General features: G+C 43.7%; 1 protein-coding gene and 1 long non-coding RNA gene across 3 annotated transcripts; one reads left to right on the top strand and one right to left on the bottom strand.

Moving 5' to 3' along the window:
• Window positions 1-10,089: 10,089 nt before the first annotated feature.
• LOC105553364 lies at window positions 10,090-16,897 on the top strand. Its single transcript, XR_001008139.1, has 2 exons — window positions 10,090-10,475; window positions 16,466-16,897. It is a non-coding gene; the product is annotated as an uncharacterized LOC105553364 (long non-coding RNA).
• A 479-nt stretch (window positions 16,898-17,376) lies between these two features.
• Window positions 17,377-21,625, bottom strand: PEX12 (peroxisomal biogenesis factor 12). Of its 2 annotated transcripts, XM_011999416.1 has the most exons (4): window positions 21,254-21,625; window positions 20,480-20,661; window positions 19,624-20,177; window positions 17,377-18,769 (listed from the first exon to the last, which is right to left on the bottom strand). In XM_011999416.1, exons 2-4 carry the CDS (start codon window positions 20,603-20,605, stop codon window positions 18,370-18,372), a joined length of 1,080 nt encoding a protein of 359 aa, XP_011854806.1. In that variant the 5' UTR covers window positions 20,606-20,661; window positions 21,254-21,625; the 3' UTR covers window positions 17,377-18,369. The 2 variants fall into 2 exon arrangements, with proteins under 2 accessions (XP_011854806.1, XP_011854805.1); XM_011999415.1 differs by lacking the exon at window positions 21,254-21,625 and having other exon boundaries at window positions 20,480-21,208.
• Between the last annotated feature and the right edge of the window lie 2,163 nt (window positions 21,626-23,788).

Below are 23,788 nucleotides of genomic sequence, written 5' to 3'. Positions count from 1 at the left end.
AAAAATAAAAGAAAGGAGTTCCTATAATCAGGATAGAAATGTTTCTACATTAACAAGAATTCCAAAGATTACATTATTTTCTTCAAAACTATCAATTACTGGAGATACATTTTAATGTCGGAAATCATCTCTCCATATATGTACATTTGTTGTTGTTTGTTTGTTTTGGGTTTTTAGGGTTTGTTTGTTTGTTTGTTTTTGAGACAGGATCTTGCTCTCTTGTGCAGCCTGGAGTGCAGTGGCGCAATAATAGTTGGCTGCAACCTCAACCTCCCAGCTCAAGTGATTCTCCAACTTTAGTCTCCCTAGTAGCTGAGACTACAGACACGTGCCATGCCTGGCTAATTTTTCTTTTTCTTTCTTTCTTTCTTTTTTTTTCTTCTTTTTTTTGGCAAGAGATGGAGTCTTGCTATGCTGCAATCCTCCTGCCTAGACTTCCCTCCCAAAGTGTTGGAATTACAGACGTGAGCCACCACACCCAACTGGAAATTATCTTTGATACTGCTGTTTTCTAATCATTTTGCCAAATATCTTTAGCCTTGCCAGAATAAGTAGGCATAGATAAAGGTGAATGCTTAATATTTGTCATAATGGAAAAATTAAATTGCTAACATTTTCAGCCGTTTTGCATTTCAAATCAGTAAACACCAACACTGAGCCTGGATGTAAAGGGCATAGGTTGGCACAGGAGCCCAGCAAGGTATTAGAGAATATGCAGAAATAGAAGTCGAAGTGAGAAGATGCTCTTATTTATAATTCAAAAGGGGAAGAAAGGAAGGCACTAGAGAACTAAGGAAGTATCATTTTATAGTATATGTACTGTAGAAGATCTTGCTATAAACACAAACATAGGCTGGGTGTGGTAGCTCACAATCTGTAATCTCAGCACTTTGGGAGGTGGATGTGAGAGGATTGCTTTCAGCCAGAAGTTGAGACCAGCATGGACAACATAGCAAGACCCCATCTCTACAAAAGATTTTTAAAATGTTAAACATTAGGCAGGTATAGTGGTGCACACCTGCAGTCCCAGCTACCTAGGAGGCTGAGGTGGGAGGATCTCTTGAGCCCAGGAGTTTGAGGCTGCAGCGAGCCATGATCGCACAACTGCACTCCAGCCTGGGTGGCAGAGTGGGACTCTGTCTAAAAAAATGAAAATAAAAGTAAATAAATTAAATTCGGTATTTTTATGTAGTATTTCATGCACTTTGAAAAGCTTTATTTTACTCCTGAAAGAATGTCATTTGATACCAAATGCAGAAACCTTTTTAACTCTTCACATGTTCTAAATCTCAAAAGTACATTTCTTCATGTATAGTGTGATGTGAGAGCAGCATTTTCCTTTCCTTCTAATAGTTCTGCCCTGTGCTGCGGAAACCTCTAAGACTTGGAAAAGAACACGAGCTTTTGGGGCATGGTCACTAAACTATTGTCACCCTTCTTTTGCTTCCTAGACCAGAAAACAGCCACCTAAGCTGAAATTTGAGCTCTGAAACAAATATTTTAGAAAAGATCCCCTTACCTTTAGTTAATTGCAAAACAAAATATTTGCTAACTCAACCAAAATTATTCCCCTAGGAGAAGAGAATCCATCTTTCTGCGTGATCTTTGCAAAGCAGGGGCCCTGTGGGTGTTGTATGTACTCACCAAGAGGAAGAAAGCAGGCATCCGGCAAGACATGTGCACTCCTCTGACATCAGTTTGTTCTTGGTTGCCTTCTCACTTCCTTCAGGAAAACCAGAGTTGACCTGGGGAATTGTTTTTAGAATGTGAGCCTCTTCTATAGGTACATGTAAATGTAGTATTTTATGGCTCCTTAGGGAAATTTCCCATAACATTCTATTTATATCATAGAATCACAGAAGTATTAGAAAGGACTTTAAAGAGCCTCCGGTCCAACAATCTATCTGATTCTAAAATCTCCTCTATAATATTCCCAACTCCCAACAAGTTGCTATGCAAACCTCCAGCGATGAGCAACTCACTACCTATCAAATAGTCCCTCTAGTCTCTCCTGTTCTCTGACATCTGTGTTAGAAATGGTCTCCTTACTTTAAGCTGCAGTTTGTCTCCCCATAACTTCCACTGATGGGACCCACAAAACAAATCTAATTGATTTTGAACTAGCAGACCCTATGGTCTCGTGACTCCTAAGTCTCATCAATGTTATTTGAATACTGATAACAATTATGATAAATACAACATTTACTGAGGTTCTAGCTTCAGATGAATATCCTTTCCACATTTCCCAGAATTTTTTTTTTTCTTTTTTTGAGACAGAGTTTGGCTCTGTGCCCATGCTGGAGTACAGTGGCACGATCTCTCCGCCCCTCAGGTTCAAGCGATTCTCCTGCCTCAGCCTCCAGAGTAGCTGGGACTACAGGCAAGAGCTACCACTCTCGATAAATTTTTGTATTTTTAGTAGAGATGGGGTTTTACCATGTTGGCCAGGCTGGTCTCGAACTGTTGACCTCGGGTGATCCACCCACCTGAGCCTCCCAAAGTGCTGGGATTACAGGGATGGGCCACCATACCCGGCCTTCCCAGAATTTTTTTACTCATTTTCCTTCACAAATTTTCCCTTAAATACATTTTGCTAATCCCTCATGCCCTTAGACGTAGACTGCACCTAAAATTAGATAAATGGGAAAAAAAAAAGAATTTTTTTTTCTTTTTTTTTTTTTTCTTTTTTACCTATGTTCTTGTGTTTCCTCTCGCTGCTTGTTTCACATCTGGCTGTAGTCTGAATGTTTGCCTCTGTCACAGCCCCTTTTGCCCTTCGATATTAGCCTGGGAGGAGCAGACTCCCCACTTCTTCATAACACTGACATACTGAGGAAGGCTGATAAGGACTCATGAAGAGCCTGTGACAGGGCAGATTAGCAGGCCAGGGTCTGACCTCAGGGAGTGAATGAGGTCGTAATGAGAAAATGCAGGGGTGAAAGGCAAAAGTTAAACTTAGCACTTCTAAGAAACTGAGCTTCATTTCCACATATCATACAAGTACCTTCAGCCCTGGAAAATTTTGTGTGCAAAGCTCTATTTTTATTTTCAATTAAGCTGTCCTGTACATATTCATTGTGGGCAATATTAACCTATTAAATTACCTTCTAAATGGTTTGTTCTATTCTATTTAATTTTATTCTTTTTCCTACTTTTCATCTTTGTTAAACACAAGATCCAGCCTAGAAAAATCCTCATAGATTAGGAGCTGGCTATCCCTGGGTAGCAGGATTAAAGGTAATTTTTCCATTTATTTTTCTTCCCTTCATTACCTTTAACTGATCTGTATTTTTAATGGTTCATAATGAGTATAAATTGTTTTTCATAATTAAAAAACAAATGGTAAAAACCAACAGATGGGCTGGGCGTGGTGGCTCACACCGATAATCCCAGCACTTTGTGGGGCCAAGGTGGGTGGATCACCTGAGGTCAGGAGTTCGAGACCAGCCTGACCAATATGGTGAAACCCTGTCTCTACTAAAAATACAAAAGTTAGCCTGGCGTGGTGTTGTGTGCCTGTAATCCCAGCTACTGGAGAGGCTGAGACAGGAGAACTGCTTGAACCTGGGAGACAGAGGTTACAGTGAGCCGACATCGTGCCACTGTATTCCAGCCTGGGCAACAGAGCAAGACTTCAACTCAAAAAAAGAAAAGAAAAGAAACAAAGAAAGAAAAAAGAAAGAAAGGAAAAGAAAACCCAACAGATGCTGGGGGCAGTGGCTCATGCCTATAATCCCAGCATTTTGGGAGGCCGAGGCAGGAAGATCACCTGAGGTCAGGAGTTCAAGACCAGCCTGGCCGACACGGTGAAACCCCGTCTCTACTAGAAATACAAAAATTAGCTGGGCATGGTGGTGGGCGCCTGTAATTCCAGCTACTGGGGAGGCTGGGACAGGAGAATTGCTTGAATCCGGGAGGCAGAGGTTGCAATGAGCTGAGATCGTGCCACTGCATTCCAGCCTGGGCAACAGAGCAAAACTCTGTCTCAAAAACAAACAAACAAACAAAACAAAACAAAAAAAGAAAAAAACAGATGCCGGGCACAGTGGCTCATGCTTGTAATCCCAGCATTTTGGGAGGCCAAGGCAGGTGGATCACGAGGTCAGGAGTTCAAGACCAGCCTGGCCAACATGGTGAAACCCCGTCTCTACTAAAAATACAAAAATTAGCCGGGCATGGTGGCCGGCGCCTGTAATCCCAGCTACTCAGGAGGCTGAGGTAGGAGAATCACTTGAATCTGGGAGGCGGAGGTTGCAGTGAGCTGGGATTGCGCCACTGCACTCCAGCCTCCAGCCTACGAGACAGAGCAAGACTCCATCTCAAAAAAAGAAAAAAAACAACAACAGATGGGAGGCAGTTAGTTATCTCATTTGAGGATGGTGGCTAAACTGGGTCAAGCTTTGATACACACAAAAGGGGAGGAGGCAATGTGATCATAGAAGCAGAGACTGGAGTGATGCAGCTGTAAGTAAAGGAACGCCAGCAGCCACCAGAAGCTGGAAGAGTATCCCCTCTTCCAGCAGGTCCATGGCAACACTTTATTTTATTTTCTTTTTCTTTTTTTTTTTTTTTTTTTGACAGAGTCTTGCTCTGTTGCTCAGGCTGGAGTGCAGTGGCGTGATCTCGGCTTACTGCAACCACTGCCTCCTGGGTTCAAGCAATTCTCCCACCTCAGCCTCCAGAGTAGCTGGGATTACAGGTGCGCACCACCACGCCTGGCTAATTTATGTAAGTTTAATAGAAGCAGGGTTTCGCCATGTTGCCCAGGATGGTCTCGAACTCCTGACCTCATGTGATCTGCCTGCCTCAGCCTCTCAACGTCCTGGGATTACAGGTGTGAGCCACCATGCCCGGTCCATGCCAACACTTTAATTTCAACTCAGTGAAACTGATGTTGAACTTCTAGCTGTTCAAAAAAAAAAGCAAAAACAAAAACAACAAAAATAACCAAATGAATGGAGCTAGAGGCCATTATCCTTAGCAAACTAATACAGGAACAGAAAACCAAATACTGTATGTTCTCACTTATAACTGGGAGCTCAATGATGAGAACACATAGACACAAAGAGGGGAACAACAGACACTGGGACCTACCTGAGGTTGGAGGGTGGGAGGAGGGAGAGGAGCAGAAGAAATAACTATTGGGTAGTAGGCTTAATACCTGGGTAATTAAATGATCTGTACAACAAACCCCCGTGATGTGAGTTTACCCGTATAATAAACCTGCACATGTACTCCTGAACCTAAAATAAGCTTTCATAAAACAATACGTTTCTGTTGTTTTTTTGTTTTGTTTTGTTTTGTTTTGTTTTGTTTTGAGATGGAGTCTCACTCTTTTGCCCAGGCTGGACTGCAGTGGTGTGATCTCAGCTCACTGTGAGCTCCGCCTCTCGGGTTCAGGCCATTCTGCTGCCTCAGCCTCCCAAGTAGCTGGGACTCCAGGCGCCCGCCATCGCGCCTGGCTAATTTTTTGTATTTTTAGTAGAGATGGGGTTTCACCGTGTCAGCCAGGATGGTCTCGATCTCCTAACCTCATGATCTGCCCACCTCGGCCTCCCAAAGTGCTGGGATTACAGGCGTGAGCCACCGCGCCCAGCCTCGTTTCTGTTGTCTTAAGCCCCCAAATTTGTGGTGATTTGTTACAGCAGCCACAGAATACTAATACACCTCTCTCCCTCTAAATCAAACCAGCAAACTACTCTGTGTCTCTACTTCAATTTGTTTATGATGAAATGACATCCTTAAATAAGTCTCTGGACATCCCTATTTTTGACATCGTTGTTAGCTGAGGCCACTGCCCTACAAAGTTCTGCTCTGCTGGCATCACTCCTTGTACATGTTTGGCTAAATGGAGTTTCCAGGAGAGGAGTCAGAATGGGTACTATGATGTATAATTCGCACAGCAACATAAAAACCTCCAAAGGCCTGCTCTCAGCTTTGACTTTAACTCATTTTTCATTCGTGTCACTTCTGAATCCAGTCTCACTTTTAATTCTCCTGTTTACCTTAATTCTTAGCCTCACTTTCATATTGAAATCCCTCTGATATCATTTACATTTCAAAGACTAAAAATGACCACCATTTACTGAAAATATGCTTACCAGATGCAAGAGACCATGCTGGGAGCACTACACATCACACAAAAAATGAGACTATATGGCCAGTGAGTGGAAGAGTGAAGATTCAAAACTAGGTCTGTCTAATTCAAAGACTTGTATTCTTTCACTCTTTCAAGTCTGGGATCCTGGATTGCTTGAAAGCCTTCAAAATCAGAAGTCTTATAAGTATCTCCCCATTTTCTTCCCAGTCAAGAGGAATAACATCATTTGGTCAGGAGAACTAGGAACTAGATTACTGTTTTCTTCTTGTTCTTCTGCAGGGTGGTACTGGGGATCAAATCAGGAGAAGCAGGGAATAACGTGGAAAATGAGCAATGGGAACTTCTTTTCCTTCTTCAAAGCTCCTTAGTCAAGTCCCTTGGATATGAATAGTTAGGTTGTCAGGCCAGGGAGGACTTCACATCTTGGCTTTGATAGCTCCCAAGCAAATGTTCCTGATACAAAGCAATTTGAAATCAGTAACTTAGATCATGCTTTTTCCTGTCTCAGGAAAATTCATCTGGCCATGCTATTGATGATTGCTAAGAACAAGAACCCCGAATTTATTTAAGATGTGTTTATTCACTAAGCATTTCTGTTTATCAACAGTTGTACTTATGTTCACCAGACACAAGCCTGCATGTTCATCAGACATAAACTGTCAAATAGCAACTAAAGGGGAAAAGTTGGTCTCTTTACCCACAGGTGCCTCCATCTCACCTCAGTTCTTTCATAGAGATGATCCAAAGAGTATAAATAGAATAGTGACCAAGGGCTCCATTATGCCACTACCTGACTCCGTGTAAGTTTCCTCACTTCCATTCATTCTTTCATTCAATCAGCTATTTTGGGGCGCCTAAGGTGTTCAAATCCTAGCTCTGCCACATTCTAGCTATGAGAACTTTGTTAAACTAACCTAAGCCTCTGATTTCTTCTGTGTAAACTGGAAATAATAACAGAGCCTCCTCCACAGAATATTTGTCAGAATGAAGTGAGATGATATACATAAAGAGTAAATGTGTATTGTCATGTGCTCTTTGCAGCATATGGTGCCTGGCATGTACTGTCATTTTCATTCAATAATCAATTGTTGGCTTAGCACAGTGGCTCACGCCTGTAATCCCACACTTTGGGAGGCCAAGGCAGGCAGATCACTTGAGGTCAGGAGTTCAAGACCAGCCTAACCAACATGGTGAAATCTCATCTCTACTAAAAATACAAACATTAGCGGGGCATGGTGGCACGCACTTGTAATCCCAGCTACTTGGGACGCTGAAGCATGAGAATTGCTTGAACCCAGGAGGCGGAGGTTGCAGTGAGCCGAGATTGCACCACTGCATTCTAGTCTGGGTGACACAGCAAGACTCTGTCTCAAATAATAATAATGATAATCAATTGTTGAGCACTTACAATGTTCTAAACATGGTGCTACAATTTAGGGCTACCCATCAAAATAAAAGCTTGCCTTCCTTGAGCCAAATATGCAACTTTCATTCTCAAATATAATCCTCAGAATAACTTGCAAGACATGCATTATTTCACATTACATAAATGAAAAAAACTGAGTTCATTGCGGTAAAGCTCAAAGTTACACATCTAGTAAGTAGCAGAGCTGAGACCTGAACACTGATCTATCTGAATCCAAAGCCCAATTACTCTCATCCTGCCACATAGCCTTAGTATTAGCTGGAAGAATAAGACACACATCCCGGCTGGGCTCGGTGGCTCACGACTGTAATCCCAGCACTTTGGGAGGCCAAGGTGGGTGGATGGATCACTTGAGGTCAAGAGTTCGAGACCAGCCTGGCCAACATGGCGAAACCCCATCTCTACTAAAAATGTAAGAATCGGCCCGGTGTGGTAGTGTGGTAGTGCACGCTGTAATCCCAGCTATTTGGGAGGCTGAGCAAGGAGAATCGCTTGAGCCCAGGAGGCGGAGGTTGCAGTAAGCTGAGATCATTCACAACCTAAAGAGGGAAACCATGTACTAAGCAACTCATGACAGTACAACATATACGATAACATTGACTGAGCACTCTATGTATTGGGCATTGTTGTCATTGATCTTGTAACAGTTCTATCAGGTAGATGCTATTATTATCCTCCTTTTTACAAATAGTGATACTGAAGAACAAAGAATTCAAGTTACTTGCCAAAATAGTCCATATACATGACCACTACACCCCAGTGCCACTCTGGAGAGTTTGCAATGTATGAGCAGTGTTCTCTAGGTGTCCTAGGAGTGACAATAACTATGAGTGAGCATCAGAAAAGATTTCCTAAATGAGATGATTTGTGGGCTGGAACCTGTAAGTAAGAAAGCAACAGGTTGGCCCCTCTCTTCCTTTCTCTGCCATCATGGTGTGTGCTTGACTCTGCTTCTTGCCATGTCTTCTCACAAGACTTTCAGGATTAAGTGATTCCTGGCAAAAAAAAAAAAAAAAAAAACAAAAGCAAAATCGTCCCATTCTCCAGTGGATTTGGATGAAAATCGATAATAAAATCAGGTAAAACTCCAAAAGGAGACATTGGAGAAGAACCAAGGTGGGTCTATAAGGAATTGCACATGAAATGGCACATATATTTATGCTGTCTGACGGTCACAATCACATTACCATATCAAGCTGAAAATGTCACCACTATCTGGGGAGTTGAATATTTTTCTTGGGAATATATTTTTACTCTCTGAATCTGTTATGAACGCGTTGGTTGGCTGGCTTCAGTAAAAAATATGTGAGACCTTTCATTTCAAAAAAAAAAGAAAGAAGGCAACAGGTTGAGAGAAAGGGAGATAGATGGGAGAAAGATAAACCAGGTAGAAGAAATAGCACTCAAAGGCACATTGTCTTCACTGTCTAATCTCTCCAATCCTTAACGAACGAAAGAGGCCTTGAGTGGGTCTGGTACTGAAGACTCTCCATTTTATTTCTTCGTGTCCTTCTACCCACCCCTATCTAACATTCATCACAATTCTCATTCGTCTTTCATATGCCACTCCTCTATTTCCACTGCCGGTCTAATTTAAGCTCCTATTAGCTCTCACTTGGACCATTGCAATAGCTTTCTCTGCTTTCACTCTCTGCCCCCCTGTATAATCTAAATACAGTTGAGGCCGGGCGCGGTGGCTCACGCCTGTAATCCCAGAATTTTGGGAGGCCGAGGCGGGCGGATCACCTGAGGTCAGGAGTTCAAGACCAGCCTGGCCAACACGGTGAAACTCCGTCTCTACAAAAGTACAAAAATTAGCCGGGCATGATGGTGGGTGCCTGTAATACCAGCTACTTGGGAGGCTGAGGCACGAGAATCGCTTGAACCTGTGAGAAGAAGTTTGCAGTGAGCCGAGATCGCGCCACTACACTGCAGCCTGGGCGACAGAGAGAAACTCCATCTCGGGGGAAAAAAAAAAAGAAAACTAGCCGGGAGTGGTGACGCCTGTCTGTAATCCAAGCTACTCGTAGGGCTGAAGTAGGAGAATCGCTTGAGCCTGGGAGGCGGAGGTGACAGTGAGAGGAGATCGCGCCACTGCACTCCAGCCTGGGCGACTCGAGTGAGACCCTGTCTCAAAAACAAAACAAAACAAAACAAAAACAAAAACAAAAACCCAAAACCATTTCTTCCCGCAATCCCAGGGCACACACACACTACTATAATCCTGCCTCAGATGCTCATTCCCAGTTACGAAACAGGGTACTGGCGAAATCACTCTGCCTAACAGTCGCCCCGACTGCCGAGGGCAGAGAATTGTGGAGGGGGCGGGAGAGAATTGCTCAGAACTTGGAAAGCGATTGGCTTAACTCTCAGGGTAGAAATAGCGACGCAAAGAGACGACGAAAAAGATGCGTCCGCCATCGCTTCCGCTCCACCCCTGACGTTCGCCTCGACCTTCGATTGGCTGCTCCTCGCACCAGCCACGCCTCAGGGTCGCCCACGTGACCCGATGTCCGCCGTGGGATTGGTTGTTCGGCGAGAGCCACGCTAGGCTGTAAGACCAGAGCGGGCTGGAGAAGCAGAGGAGAGGGACGCGGGAAACATGTTTGACCTGGGACTGAAATCTGGAGAGCTTGGCTACCTTCATCCTCCTCAGGCCAGAACAGGCTTCCTGAGACAGTCCAGGTCGTAGGAGTTTTACGAGTTAAAAAAGCGGGGTGCAGACTCCTGCCTGGGTGTTTGGTTCAAGCCTTGGCTCTGGCCTTACTCTGTCTTCCCGGGAGTTCGTGAGATTTGGACCTTAGATTGTTAGTATTATTTTGAGGGCCTCCTGTGTGTAAGCACTGGTTGTGCGCAGATGGCTGTGCAGAGCGCCATGAGGTAGAGGCTGGGGAAATGAGGGCTTGGAGGTGCTTGAGGTATGGTCTTGACCTACGTGAAATGTTGGAGGTAAGTCGGATTTATAACGTGTTCATGCTTTTATAATCTAGGAGCTTAGGGTTTAGTAGGAACAGTCGCTCATTCCTGTGTACTAGGCACCATTCCGAGTGCAGTGGCTACAAAGGCCAGTAGAATATAGTCCTGGTTCTTTAGGAACTCTGTGATTGGGCAAATGGGAGTGAGGGCGGAAAACGTGAACTGGTGAGTAGTTGGCCTGTGATGCGTGCTGTGGTTGAAGAAAGTGCTGTGAGAGAAGGGGGGATGATTGAAGTAATTAGGGACATTTAACGGAAAGTGATATTTGAGTAAAGCTTATTTCTGTTTTGTTTTTTGTTTTTTTTTGAGACGGGAGTCTCGCTCTGTCTCCCAGGTTGGAGTGCAGTGGCGCGATCTCGGCTCACTGCAACCTCCGCCTCCCAGGTTCAAGCAGTTCTGTACCTCAGCCTTCCAAGTAGCTGGGATTACAGGCGCACACCACCATGCCCGGCTAATTTTTGTATCTTTAGTAGAGATGGGGTTTCACCATGTTGGCCAGGCTGGTCTTGAACTCCTGACCTCGTGATCCACCCGCCTCGGCCTCCCAAAGTGCTGGAATCACAGGCGAAAGCCACCGCGCCCGGTCTTGAGTGAAGTTTAAAAAGTATACTTAGGGTGGGTATTTATCCCTCCATGAAAGCGCCTTTTACTCAGCCAGCACAGAGCCGTCCCTTTGCCCTTCCAGATGCCTGACTGGGACCTTGCTTATGGATGTGTGAGCTTTTAATCTCTGGCTGTCATCTCACCCCCTTCAGCGTAAACTTGGGATGATTACTCTTGACCCGTTTTTTGAGTAATAAGGCAAATCCCACACCTGAGTTGTGGGGAGAAGACAGGTAGAACAGTGCTAGTTTCTCGTTGCTGTTATTTTATGGTAACTATACAGCATTTTAAATTTATATGCTCTGTGTTTAAATATCCCCCTTAAAAAGCTTGAACTATGTAACAGTCTAGATGTGACTATCTTACTCTTTTCCCACAAACTAAGAATCCAAATAAATGTTAAAAATCTTAAAAAACAAGCAAACAAACAAAAAGTATACTTAGGTTTTCTCCCCATCGAAAGGGGTGGAGAAGGCACTCCAGGGACTAGGAAGGCGTACCTGCCCTCATGTGGCTGGAGCACATGGGAGGTTTGCCCAGCTGATGATGGAGCAGATAGGGAGGGATTAGACTTGTAAAGATCTTGAATTACATGGTAGGCTGGCTGTCTGGATCTTAAGATACAAAGTGAAATAGGTACCAGAAAACAGATATTAACGTGCTTTCATAATTCAGAAGGAGGACAGGTACCTCCTGTTGGATTGATGAAAAAAGGCTTCATGCAAAAGATGGCATTTTGGAGGGTTGCAAACTGCAGGGATAGGATTTTGAAGTATAGAAAGGATTTCTACAGAGGGGAAAAGACTTTGTAGATGGAGGGCATAAGGTCAAATAGAGCCAATATGAGGACTAAGGAAAATCTGGGTTGATTAGACTGTAAGATGTGTTTGAAGGCCAGGTGCGGTGGCTCATGCCTGTAATCCCAGCACCTGGGAGGCCAAGGTAGGTGGATCACTTGAGGTCAGGTAAGACCAGCCTGGCCAACATGGCGAAACCCCGTCTCTACTAAAAATCCAAAAATTAGTTGGGCATGGTGGCTTATGCCTGTTATTCCAGCTACTTTGGAAGCTGAGGCAGGAGAATCGCTTGAACCCAGGAGGCTGAGGTTGCAGTGAACCGAGATTGCACCACTGCACTCCAGCCTGGGTGACAGAGCGAGACTCTATCTCAGAAAAACAAACAAACAAAAGACATGTTTGCTTTATTTATGGTGTATTTAAGGATAAATTTGGGTCTGTTTTGAAACATCTTGATTGCTAAACAAAGTCGTGGGACTTTATTTCCTAGACTATGGGGAGCAATTGAATGCTTGTGAGTAGTGAGTAATGACTTAATCATACCTCCATATATAAGGGTTAGTATGTTTGTAAGATTCAAAGTACATTGGATGGGAGAGAAACTGGAGGCAGGAGGCCCATTGAGATAGCAGTATTGTCTGCCAAAAGGAACGTGGGTTTTAGAGTCAAGCACTCATTGGTTCAGAGCTTGACTTTGCTCACAAGTTTCATTATTTCTGGCAGATTTATTTAAATTATTAAGCTCTCTCAGCCTCTGTTTTCTTATTTCTTTTTTTTTTTTTTTTTTTTTGAGACAGGGTCTCGCTCTTGTCCCAGGCTGGAGTGCAGTGGTGCAATCTCAGCTCACTGCAACCTCCGCCTCCCAGGTTCAAGCTATTGTCCTGCCTCAGCCTCCTGAGTAGCTGGCATTACAGGCACCTGCTAACTTTTGTACTTTTAGTAGAGACAGGTTTCACCATGTTGGCCAGGCTGGTCTCGAACTCCTGACCTCAGGTGATTCACCCGCCTTGGCCTCCCAAAGTGCTGGGATTACAGGCATGAGCCACCGCGCCCAGTCTCTTATTTCTAATGTGTACTCATTTCACCTGTAGATGATAAGTTAAAAGGTCAAGCATAACCCTTGTGTAACAGGCACTTCGTAAGTTACTTTCCCTCTTTTGAGACAGAGATTCAGTCTGTCGCCCAGGCTGGAATGCAGTGGTACAGTCTCGACTCAGTGCAACCTCTGCCTCCCTGGTTCAAGTGATTCTTGTGCCTCAGCCTCCCAAGTAGCTGAGATTACAGGCGTCCCCCACCATGCCCAGCTAATTTTTGTATTTTTAATAGAGATGGGGTTTCGCCACATTGACCAGGCTGGTCTGGAACTCCTGGCCTCAGGTGACCTGCCTGCCTCAGCCTCCCAAAGTGCTGGGATTACAGGTGCGAACCACTGTGCCCAACCTAGTTTTTCCTCTTTATGGAGCTTAGTTACTGAATGGTGAACACAGACCAACAGCTGTCAGTTTTAACTAGGGAATATCAGTCTATGGATGTTGAGAGATGGCTGAAGGCAGTATATGGTGGCCCCAGAATTTTTAGATACTGACAATATCATTTTGAAAGTCTGGAGAGGCCAGGTGGGATGGCTCACGCTTGTAATCCCAGCACTTTGGGATGCTGAGGTGGGCAGATCACTTGAGGTGAGGAGTTCAAGACCAGCCTGGCCAACATGGCAAAACCCCGTTTCTACTGAAAATACAAAAATTAGCTAGGCCTGGTTGTGCATGCCTGTAATCCCAGCTACCTGGGAGGCTGAAGTAGGACTGCTTGAACCTGGGAGGCAGAGGCAAAAGTGAGCTGAGATAGCACCACTGCACTCCAGCCTGGGTGACAAAGTGAGAATCCGTCTCAAAAAATAAAATAAAGAGGCCGGGCGCGGTGGCTCACGCTCATAATTCCAGCACTTTGGGAGGCTGAGGCAGGCAGATCACGAGGTCAGGAGTTCAAGACCAGCCTGGCCAATAGGGTGAAAGCCCATCTCTACTTAAAAAATACAAAATTTAGCTAGGCATGGTGGTGCTCACCTACTGAGCACCTACTGGCGCTCAGCTACTCGGGAGGCTGAGGCAGGAGAATCACTTGAACCCAGGAGGCAGAGGTTGCAGTGAGCCAAGATTGCACCACTGCACTCTAGCCTGGGCGACAGAGTGAGGGAGTGGAGTGGAGAGTGGAGTGGAGTGGAGTGGAGGTCAGCTTTTTCATTCACAAATTGATTTTTCAGATTGTGAATTACCCATGCTTCACCTTGCTTTCTTTATCTTCCATGTCCTTCCTCATTAGTAAATCTAAAGGTAGAACCCTAAAGAGAAATGAAATTGAACCTTTTATTTAGTTGTTACTGAAAAACTATAAATCTGGTAATCATACCTCAAGTTCTCTTTCTAGCTCTGCAGTTAATTTCCTATGGATCTTTGGCAAATCATAGCCTCTCTGGGTTCTTCGACTCCTCAGATAGAAGATTCTGGTTTAGCCGGGCACGGTGGCTCACGCCTGTAATCCCAGCACTTTGGGAGGTCAAGGCGGGCGGATCACGAGGTCAGGAGATCGAGACCATCCTGGCTAACACAGTGAAACCCCGTCTCCACTAAAATTACAAAAAAAATTAGCCGGGCGTGATGGTGGGTGCCAGTAGTCCCAGCTACTCGGGAGGCTGAGGCAGGAGAATGGCGTGAACCCGGGAGGTGGAGCTTGCAGTGAGCCGAGATCGGGCCATTGCACTTCAGTCTGGTAGACAGAGTGAGACTCCATCTCGGGAAAAACAAAAAAAAAGAAGATTCTGGTTTAAAAACTTTTATGACTGTAATTTTAATCTTTGTTGGCAGAAGAATTATAAATCAAATTGCATATTAAATGAACTGGAATTTATAAAGAAATTTAGTAGAAAATCTTTTCTAGGCCGGGTGTAGTGGCTCATGCCTGTAATTCCAGCACTTTGGGAGGCCGAGGCTGGTGGATCACTTGAGGTCAGGAGTTCAAGACCAGCCTGGCCAACATGGTGAAACCCCATCTCTACTAAAAATACAAAAATTAGCTGGGCGTAGTGGCACATGCCTGTAGTCCCTGCTATTCAGGAGGCTGAGGCAGGAGAATTGCTTGAGCCCAGGAGGCAGAGGCTGCAGTGAGCCAAGATTGTGCCACTGCACTCCAGCCTGGGAAACAGTGAGACTCCGTCTCAAAAAAAAAAAAAAAAAATTTTCTAGGCCAGGTACAGTGGCTTACACCTGTAATCTAGCATTTTGGAAGGTCAAAGAGGGAGGATCACTTAAGCCCAGCAGTTTGAGACCAGCCTGGGCAACATAGCAAGACCCTGTCTCTACAAACATTTTTTTTTAATTACCTGGGTGTGGTGGTGCTCACCTAAGATGTCAGCTACTCAGAAGGCTGGGGTGGGAGGATAGCTTGAGCCCAAGCAGTTTGAGGCCACAGTGAGCCATGATCATGCCACTGCACTCCAGGTTAGGTGACAGGGCAAGACCCTGTCTCTACAAAAAGGACATAAATTTTAAAAAAAGAAAAGAAAATATATTTTCTAAAGCTTTTGCTTTTGAACTAGGCTAAGGGTAGGCTTATAGGCTCAAGCCTGTGATCCCAGGGTTTTGGGAGGCCAAGGCGGGAGGATCACTTGAAGCCAGGAGTTTGAAAGCAGCCTGGGAAACATACCAAGACCCTGTCTCTACAAAAAATTGAAAAATCGCCAGGGGTGGTGACATGCACCTGTAATCCTAGCCACCTGGGAGGATCGCCTGAGCCCAGGAGTTTGAGACTACAGTGAGCCATGATCACACCACTGCACTCCAGCCTGGTTGACAGAGTGAAACCTTGTCTCAAAATAAAAAATAAAAATAAATATTAATTGAAAACAGGTCAGGCATGGTGGCTCACACCTGTAATCCAAGCACTTTGGGAGGCTGAAGAGGGTGGATTGCTTGAGTCCAGGAGTTTGAGAACAGCCTGGCCAACACGGTAAAACCCTGTCTCTACAAAAAGTACAAAAATTAGCCACGTGTGGTGGCCTGTGACTGTAGGCCCGGCTACTTGGGAGGCTAAGGTGGGATGATCACCTGAGCCTGGGGAGATTGAGACTGCAGTGAGCCATGATCAGGCCATTGCACTCCAGCCTGGGTGACAGAGTAAGACCCTGTCTTTAAAAAAAAAAAAGAAAAAAGAAAAGAAATATTAATTAGAAACCCATGGTTGAAACTTACCTGAATAGAAGGCTTTATTTTTCTCATAGGTAAGCCTGTGTTTTCTTGGATGTGAAACTAGGGCAGTGGGTTGCTCTTAGGTAATACAAGATGAAATGCAGCGATGCGATGATGAGTGAAGTAGTCTGACCTGGTATTGCCATTGCTTCAATGTTGGCTTTGACCAGGGTATGATCTCTTAATCTTCTCTCTGAGCTGATTCTGGTTGTGGTTTTTCCACACAGGTGTGTTGTATCCTGTTTGGACACTGGTTTTATCATGTTTAAGATGTTTCTTTTATGTTCGTTTGAATTACTGATACTCATGTTTTCCTTCTTAGGTTGAGATGAAAAATCTTGCTTTGAATTCTTCACGGAGGACTACATCATTTCAATCTTGAATCTGGCTCAATTCTATTATTCACTTATTACTGTATTTAAAACATTTAATTGGCTGGGCACGGTGGCTCATGCCTGTAATCCCAGCACTTTGGGAGGCCAAGGCGGGCGGATCACTTGAGGTCAGGAGTTCCACCAGCCGGGCCAACATGGCAAAACCCTGCCTCTACTAAAAATACAAAAATCATCTGGGTGTGGTGGCGCACACCTGTAATCACAGCTACTTGGGAGACTGAGGTGAGAGAATTGTTTGAAACCAGGAGGTGGAGGTTGCAGTGAGCTGAGATCACGCCACTGCACTCAAGCCATGGCAACAGAGTGAGACTCTGTCTCAGTAAAAAAATAAAAAAAAAAAAATGTTTAATTAACCATGATATTTGCTTTAGTAAAAATTTTGAGGTTTAACGAGAATTTTAAAATCCATTACACTTTTCTTATGGCATATAAAAGTTTAAATTTTTTTTTATTGTCTCAGCTAACATCATAAATGCCTTAATGTTAAAATCCATGGGATATTCTATTTAAAGTTTTAGCTTTATCACCTCTGTGCTATCAGAGAATGTGCTTTGAATTGGTAAAATGAGTTAAAGTATTGGAAAACACCTATGTCAGCAGAGGCTCTCAAAAATCATTTTCATCCTTCCTCTTCTAGTGATGATTTTTTTTTTAAACCATGTTTTCACCAGCCTGCCAATCCAATGGCATAAATGCTCCTACATAGGCAACTTAAGTGTTTAAGTTGATGCAAGGTATTTCGCATGAGGCTGAATTCTTATTGTTGGAGCAGAGGATTTTTGTTCCAACAACTGAATTGGCAAAACGTCAATATAAAAACACCTCAAAAAGTCAACAGTAGTCTGAATGAAAAATTTATTTTAAACACCTCAAGTAATCTTTACATTTCTACAAAATCATAACAACATGGAAGTTCTTTTCCAGAAACATTTATTCTTAAAATCTACTTAAGTGTTTCATAGAAACTTTAGTAATAACCAGAATAATTCATGACAGTTTAGCAAACTCTTAGCAGCAAGCAGAAAGAACTTATTAAAATATCCTTTCTTTACACAGTTAGATTAGTATTTTGCTTCACATCTTCATTGCTTGTTAGCTTTGCTTTTATACAGGAATCTTCAGACTAGTCTCTTTGTAACACTCAACCCCTATTCCTTTTTTAACCAGTTTCTCAAGAAAGATATGGAGAGCTCATACAGGAATATCCTTAAATATCCTAAATATCCAACTTTTAAGATATCCTTTTTTATCCTTAAAAGCTGATAAACTATAGATGTCACTTAACAAATGGGTCACAGTATATGGAAGGAGCTTTTCCCCCCCCCAAAGTGTTTCTAAGCATTTCTATCAAGAGCAGGTCTACATTTCTTATCGTTTGCAAACTGATGAAATTTCCACCTTACAGACAGGCAAGTAAATGCTTTCTTTTCTAAAAAGGCTTGCTAACAACTCACTGTTCACTTTATTTTTTATGTAGTCTAACCTGGGTTTTTCCCAAGAGCTTCTGTACTTCTTACATTTTAAGGAAAGGGATAGACAAAAACTTGTGTACTCATTATTCTGTTTAATCTCTACACTGGCCCTCATATGCCCTGCCAGTCCTGATTCTTCTAATTTAAGCAGTTTGGTCAACTGTAAGTAGGGTTCTGGAGAGCAGGCTAAAAGGTTAGGATCAAATGGACATATCCTTTTAAAGAAATCCATATAGTCATTTAAAGTTCATATAGTTATGAATTGAGGCTGAGAAGTGTCAACTCAGTACCATACTGAAACCAGCTCTGTGGCATTTTAGCGCAATACTTTTGTTGTGAGGATAAGACACAATTCCTTTTCAGTTCTCGGGGGAGTAGAGTTTAATCAGATGTTGTACTTCTGTTGGATAACCTGTGATGGGACAAGCTTGGTGACTCCTCACATAATGAAACACACAGCGGTAACAAAACACATAGCCAGAGGTGGCAAGAACAGTATCATTCACCCGGGTTTTACGACACAGTGGGCACACAGTCTTCATTTTGGGTAAGAGGGGAGAATCAGAGTTATAGTCTAGGTGTACAGGTGGTGGTGGAGTAGGCAGGGCAGTCAATGACTTGATGGTTTCTTGATTTTCAGATGAATACCACCAGTCAAGGAACTGCAAGAAGAATACACCCACAGAAAGGCCAGTAGACAGGGATAAGGCAACACCCCCCACAGCTTTCTTCAGAGCTGACTTTATCTTCTCACTAACACTGTTGGGAGAAAAGAACAAGGAGGCAAAGAGAGAAACTTTATTTAGGTATAATAACAAAGTGACAAACATAAATGCAGTTCTTACATTTTTCATCAGAATCACTGGGACTGAATGGTTGGTAGACTAGCTCCTTAAGGATCTATTCTAAATGATTCTTTCTAACTTACAGTATTTTAGGGGCACAGGAGCTAAGCTTTATTTTTAGTAACAAATGATTAGGGTTTGGTTTTGTGTTTTGAAAGAGAAATCAGTAGAGAATTTGATTATATAAATCTCCTCCCTTTTTTTAGTGGAAGATAGTGATCCAGAAAAAAAAAAATTCACTTAACAGAAAACTTAGCAGTATTGAGGAATGTATATATTTGAACTTGTAGGAGAACATAAATATGAACTAGAAGGAGCACAACAACAATATGATTAAGAGCACAGTCTTAGGCTGGGTGCAGTGGCTCACAGAGCACAGTCTTTAGAATTGTATTGATTTGGCTTGAATCCCAGCTCTGCCACCTTCTAGCTATGTAGCTACATGACCTTGGCAAGGTACTTAACTGCTTGGGTTTAGTTTCCTCAACTGTGAGCTAATACATTTACTTCATTGGGTTGTGTTCAGGATTAAGATAATGTACGTAAAGAAAGCACCTAGCACAGAACCTGGGACATAGCAAGTATGCACTAAAGTATACCTAGTATGATAAAGGTTACCAGGATGACAGTCCTTATTTTATGGACACAAGGAATAGCTTTTCTGTGATTTTATGCAATACCACAAAGTTAACAGGTGAATTTCACAAAACTGGGATAAGATTTTAGAATTTACTAACTAAAGATCTTTTGGAAATGTTAAGGCCTTACCTCCTGGCTGGCTGCTGCATCATGCTGGCCTTAGCTGGTTTGTGCTCCAGAGCTTGTATATCCTGAACTGTCAGTCGACCTAGCCGAACTCCAGCCAGCCTCAGCAGTGGTGAGTGATGCTGAGCTTTTCCTAGGATGTATCGAAGTTGTTGTACAAGAAACCATCCTTCCCAGGCCATATTCACAAATGGGTAGGCTGCCAGGAAGGCTCTGTAAAATCGTTTCCAGCGGGAAGAAGGGGGATGAATAGAATATTCATCCTCTTCTCTCAGGCTAGAAACCAGCTTCTCCAGCTTCACTTTCAGATAGGGAAGAAGAACCAGGACCATAATTGATTTCCAAAGCTGCTTCTTTGGGAGACCAGCGCTAGCCAGTCTCTGAGACTTGTGAGTGTCCCCCATTACAATTCTCTTTAAGCCATAAAAGTTTTCAGAAAATGAGGCACTGGTTCTAGACAGGTAATGCTGCTGGACCAGAAGATCTAGCAGAGTAAAGATCTCATCAAACCACCTCCACAAGAAGCCATAGTGGGTGGGATTTGATTCTGCAAGAACCTAAAGCAAAATAAAGCAGTAAGTAAAATTCATTCCATTACACAAGTTCTACACCTTCTATTTACATTCCCCCTTTTCCTCTAAAGTCTACACATTTTGTCTTAAGTCACTTTTGGACCCTGAAATGCTGGGTATTCAGTACAGGTCTCTACACATAACAGAGACTCAATAACTCTTAAGTCATGGGATACGAGTTATTTGCAAATTGGCTATTTCAAACGCTAGGCTACCAAATAAGCACAAATTATTCGTTGGTTTTTACCCAGTTGTCCCTAAAGCCTTTCCAAGAATTAATACCTTACCTTGACCACATGCTGAAGAGCGGGTCTCACTGCTGTCATTAAACTGTCCTGTGCTACCACCTCAAAGATGGATGGCTGGTCATCGGCTACAGAAGCAGTTGTGATGTGAGCCCCGTGCTCAGCCATAGCTTCCTGTGTGTACTGGCTTTCACTTTTCCCACAAACACTCTCGTGAGCATGAACTTTTTCGGAAGGAAGGGTATCAGATGCGTGCTCAGTCTTAAAGGTAAACTTTCTGCATAATATCTGAAACTCGAAACTCAATCTTAAGGGCAAAAATGAACTGGGGAAAAAAGACCTGTTGTGGAGGCGGAGGGGAGTCTCAAGAAGGTTAATAACAAAGTTAACTCGGACCTGGGTGGAAGTGGTATGTGCGAGGGGGTAACTTGTCAAATGCTGCACCTCAGGGCAGAGCGTGACTGTGGGGGACGCGATCCTGTCGAGCTGCGAACCAGAAAACCCCCTCCTCTCCAATCGTGAGAGCTCAAAAGCTAGCCGACTCTAAGGATTCAGTCGTGTCACTGTAAGCCCGGGACATGAAGGCTAGCTCCAGCTGTTGGCTTTGAGTATCCCCGCCCGCGCCCGTCCTTGCTTGCTGACCCCACGCGAGGCGCAAAGAACCCTCGACGCCACGTTTGAAGGGAGGTCTCCGCTTTATGACAGAAGCCGCACCCGGAAATAGAAACCGCCAGGACCTCAGGGACGCCTGGCGGAAGAGAGGCACTCTAGTCCCGAATGCGGCCCGGGAACCGGAACTAGAGAACTATGACCCACCCGAACTTCCGCTCCCGCCCCGCTGAAATAAAGAGGGGTCTTGCGGTCTGGTTTTGGCTATGAATATTCAGCTGGTTTGCTTTAGTTTTCGTAGCTGGGTCTGCATGGTAGCCTCGCTGGAAAGCTACAGCTCTGAACCTCTCTCTGCGAGGTCCTTTTGACAAGCTGTTTGGGGCACCGCGCAGACGTCTGGCGCCGGGAACCAGAGCTCGGGCCAGTTGCTGAGCCCTGTGTTCCTCCTGCAGGCGATGGAGCTAGGGGCGGAGGGAGGAAGGGAATCTGGAGGTGGAAAGGACTCTGCTGTACACGCGCGGCAGGGATGGTGGTTAATTTATATGTCTTCGCCTTCCAGAAAGGATTTAAAGCGACAAAGCAGGAGATGGGAGCCTTAGATTTATTGCCGCCAATTATAAGGAAGGATGATTGGATTGAGAAAGGTTCATGCTTGTTCCTCAGTACTTGAGATGGTTAATTTTCATCCAAGCTGGTAGTTTAACGTCTTTCAGGTTTTGGCTATATTCAAGCATAACTCCATGCTCTTGCTATACTGGAAGAAAATGGTCTCCGTCCTTGAACACAGTTGGATATGTCACCACCAGCGATGTGAATACAGTGCTAAAACAGAGGGAGCTTTATGAATTGTAACTAGCATGCACTGGGAACACTTGACAGAAGGGTTCCTTTCATGCCGTTTTTATGCCAAAACGAATGTGATTTACCTTAAGGTTTGTAAAGTACTTTTATATTATGTACAGCTTTGTCTCGCTGGAGTTGGCTGACACAGGCTTATGAGAGTTCCACCTCTCTTCCCTTCCTCTGGGAAGTGCCACCTCTGGGCTAAATAACTGGGAATAGAAGGTATTGTTTACTGCCCTTATGTTATAAAAATAATTGGGTTGCATAATGAGAACCCTCAAAAACAAGGTTTGGATTTAGTTACTCCAATAGGAGAGAAAATCTTGCAAATTGTCCTTAATTATAGTTATAAAAAGTATTTTTTACTCTACCAAAATCCATCATATTGATACATGATTTTTACCTTGCAGAGTTTTAAGACTAGACATAGTTTATCGATATAAAGCACCTCTATACATATTAGGTGCTTGTTTAATAGTAACTGTTATGTGCAAGCTTTTCTTAAGTGAATAGCAAAAATACAAAGTTGAGAAGTAGCATCAACTAAAGCAGGAAATTAAACATTCTTATCACTTAGGGATCTTTGGTTACAAGCAAAAGAAACAAACAGGCTAATTTAAACTAAAACGGAATTTATAGAAGTGTATGGAATACCTCACAAAAATAGGTAAAGCCAGCCCTGAAAGAATAAGAAAGTAACAATACTATTGGGACTGCCTAACAGGAATTAGAAGTACTTATCCAGGCAACATTGTTGGCAATGAACGAGATTCCACTAATTTCTGTTTGTGTCTGTGCTCATGATACAAATTTCAACTGACCTCTCGGTTCAAGTTCCCTCTCCACCCTCTCTTTTACTCTTAGCCAGGGGAAGGCAAGATGTCTTGATTGATAGTCCCATGGAAGTACTCCAGAAGTTAACTAAATGAATGGCATAAGAAAAAGGAGACCGGGCACGGTGGCTCACGCCTATAATCCCAGCACTTTGGCTCACGCCTATAATCCCAGCACTTTGGGAGGCCGAGGCGGGTGGATCACCTGAGGTCGAATTCGTGACCAGCCTCACCAACATGGAGAAACCCCGTCTCTACTAGAAATACAAAAAATTAGCCGGGCATGGTGGCACATGCCTGTAATCCCAGCTACTCGGGAGGCTGAGGCAGGAGAATCTTGAACCCAGGAAGCAGAGGTTATGGTGAGCTGAGATTGCGCCATTGCACTTCAGCCTGGGTGACAGAACAAGACTCTGTCTCCAAAAAAAAAAAAGAAAAAAGAAAAGAAAAAGGAAAGGTAGGGCCAGGTACAGTGACTCGTACCTGTAATCCCAGCACTTTGGGAGGCTGAGACAGGTGGATCATTTGAAGTCAGGAGTTTGAGACCAGCCTAGCCAACATGGCGAAACCATCTCTAAAAATACAAAAATTAGCTTGGAGTAGTGGTGCAGTGGTGGCGGATGCTTGTTATTCCAGCTACTCGAGGCTGAGGCAGGAGAATCGCTTGAACCCAGGAGGCGGAGGTTGCAGTGACCTGAGATCACACCACTGCACTCCAGCCTGGGGAATAGAGTAAGACTCTGTCTCAAAAAAAAAAAAAAAAAAAAAATTGCAAGTCGAATAAGAGGTCTGGGAGGCCCAACTCTTTTAGACTGGATGATCAGAATGTCCTTCTGAGGACATAACAAACCTAAATTATGAGGAGCCGGCCATATGAAGAGTTGGGGAAAAGAATATTAGGCAGAAGGAACAGTATTGTGAAGACCCTAAGGTGGGAAAGAGCTTGGTGTGTTTGAGGGCTATTATAGCTAGCGAAATGTGAAATGATGAGGAAATGAGCAGTGACTGAAAGGCATAAAATGATGTTAGAGAGGTAGACAGGTCAAACCATGCAGGGACTCACAGG

Source organism: Mandrillus leucophaeus, unplaced genomic scaffold (genome assembly GCF_000951045.1).
Source record: "Mandrillus leucophaeus isolate KB7577 unplaced genomic scaffold, Mleu.le_1.0 Scaffold590, whole genome shotgun sequence".
NCBI classification, from domain to species: domain Eukaryota; kingdom Metazoa; phylum Chordata; class Mammalia; order Primates; family Cercopithecidae; genus Mandrillus; species Mandrillus leucophaeus.
Note: the sequence above shows the minus strand (reverse complement) of the source record. Positions and strands in the feature narration are given on the sequence as shown.

Coding starts and splice junctions, on each gene's coding strand:
- PEX12 (XM_011999416.1), bottom strand. CDS start 20,605: ATGGCTGAGCACGGGGCTCACATCACAACTGCTTCTGTAGCCGATGAC. Junction 20,178..20,479: donor CTCTTCAGCATGTGGTCAAG/GTAAGGTATTAA, acceptor ATTTTGCTTTAG/GTTCTTGCAGAATCAAATCC. Junction 18,770..19,623: donor ATGCAGCAGCCAGCCAGGAG/GTAAGGCCTTAA, acceptor TTCTCCCAACAG/TGTTAGTGAGAAGATAAAGT.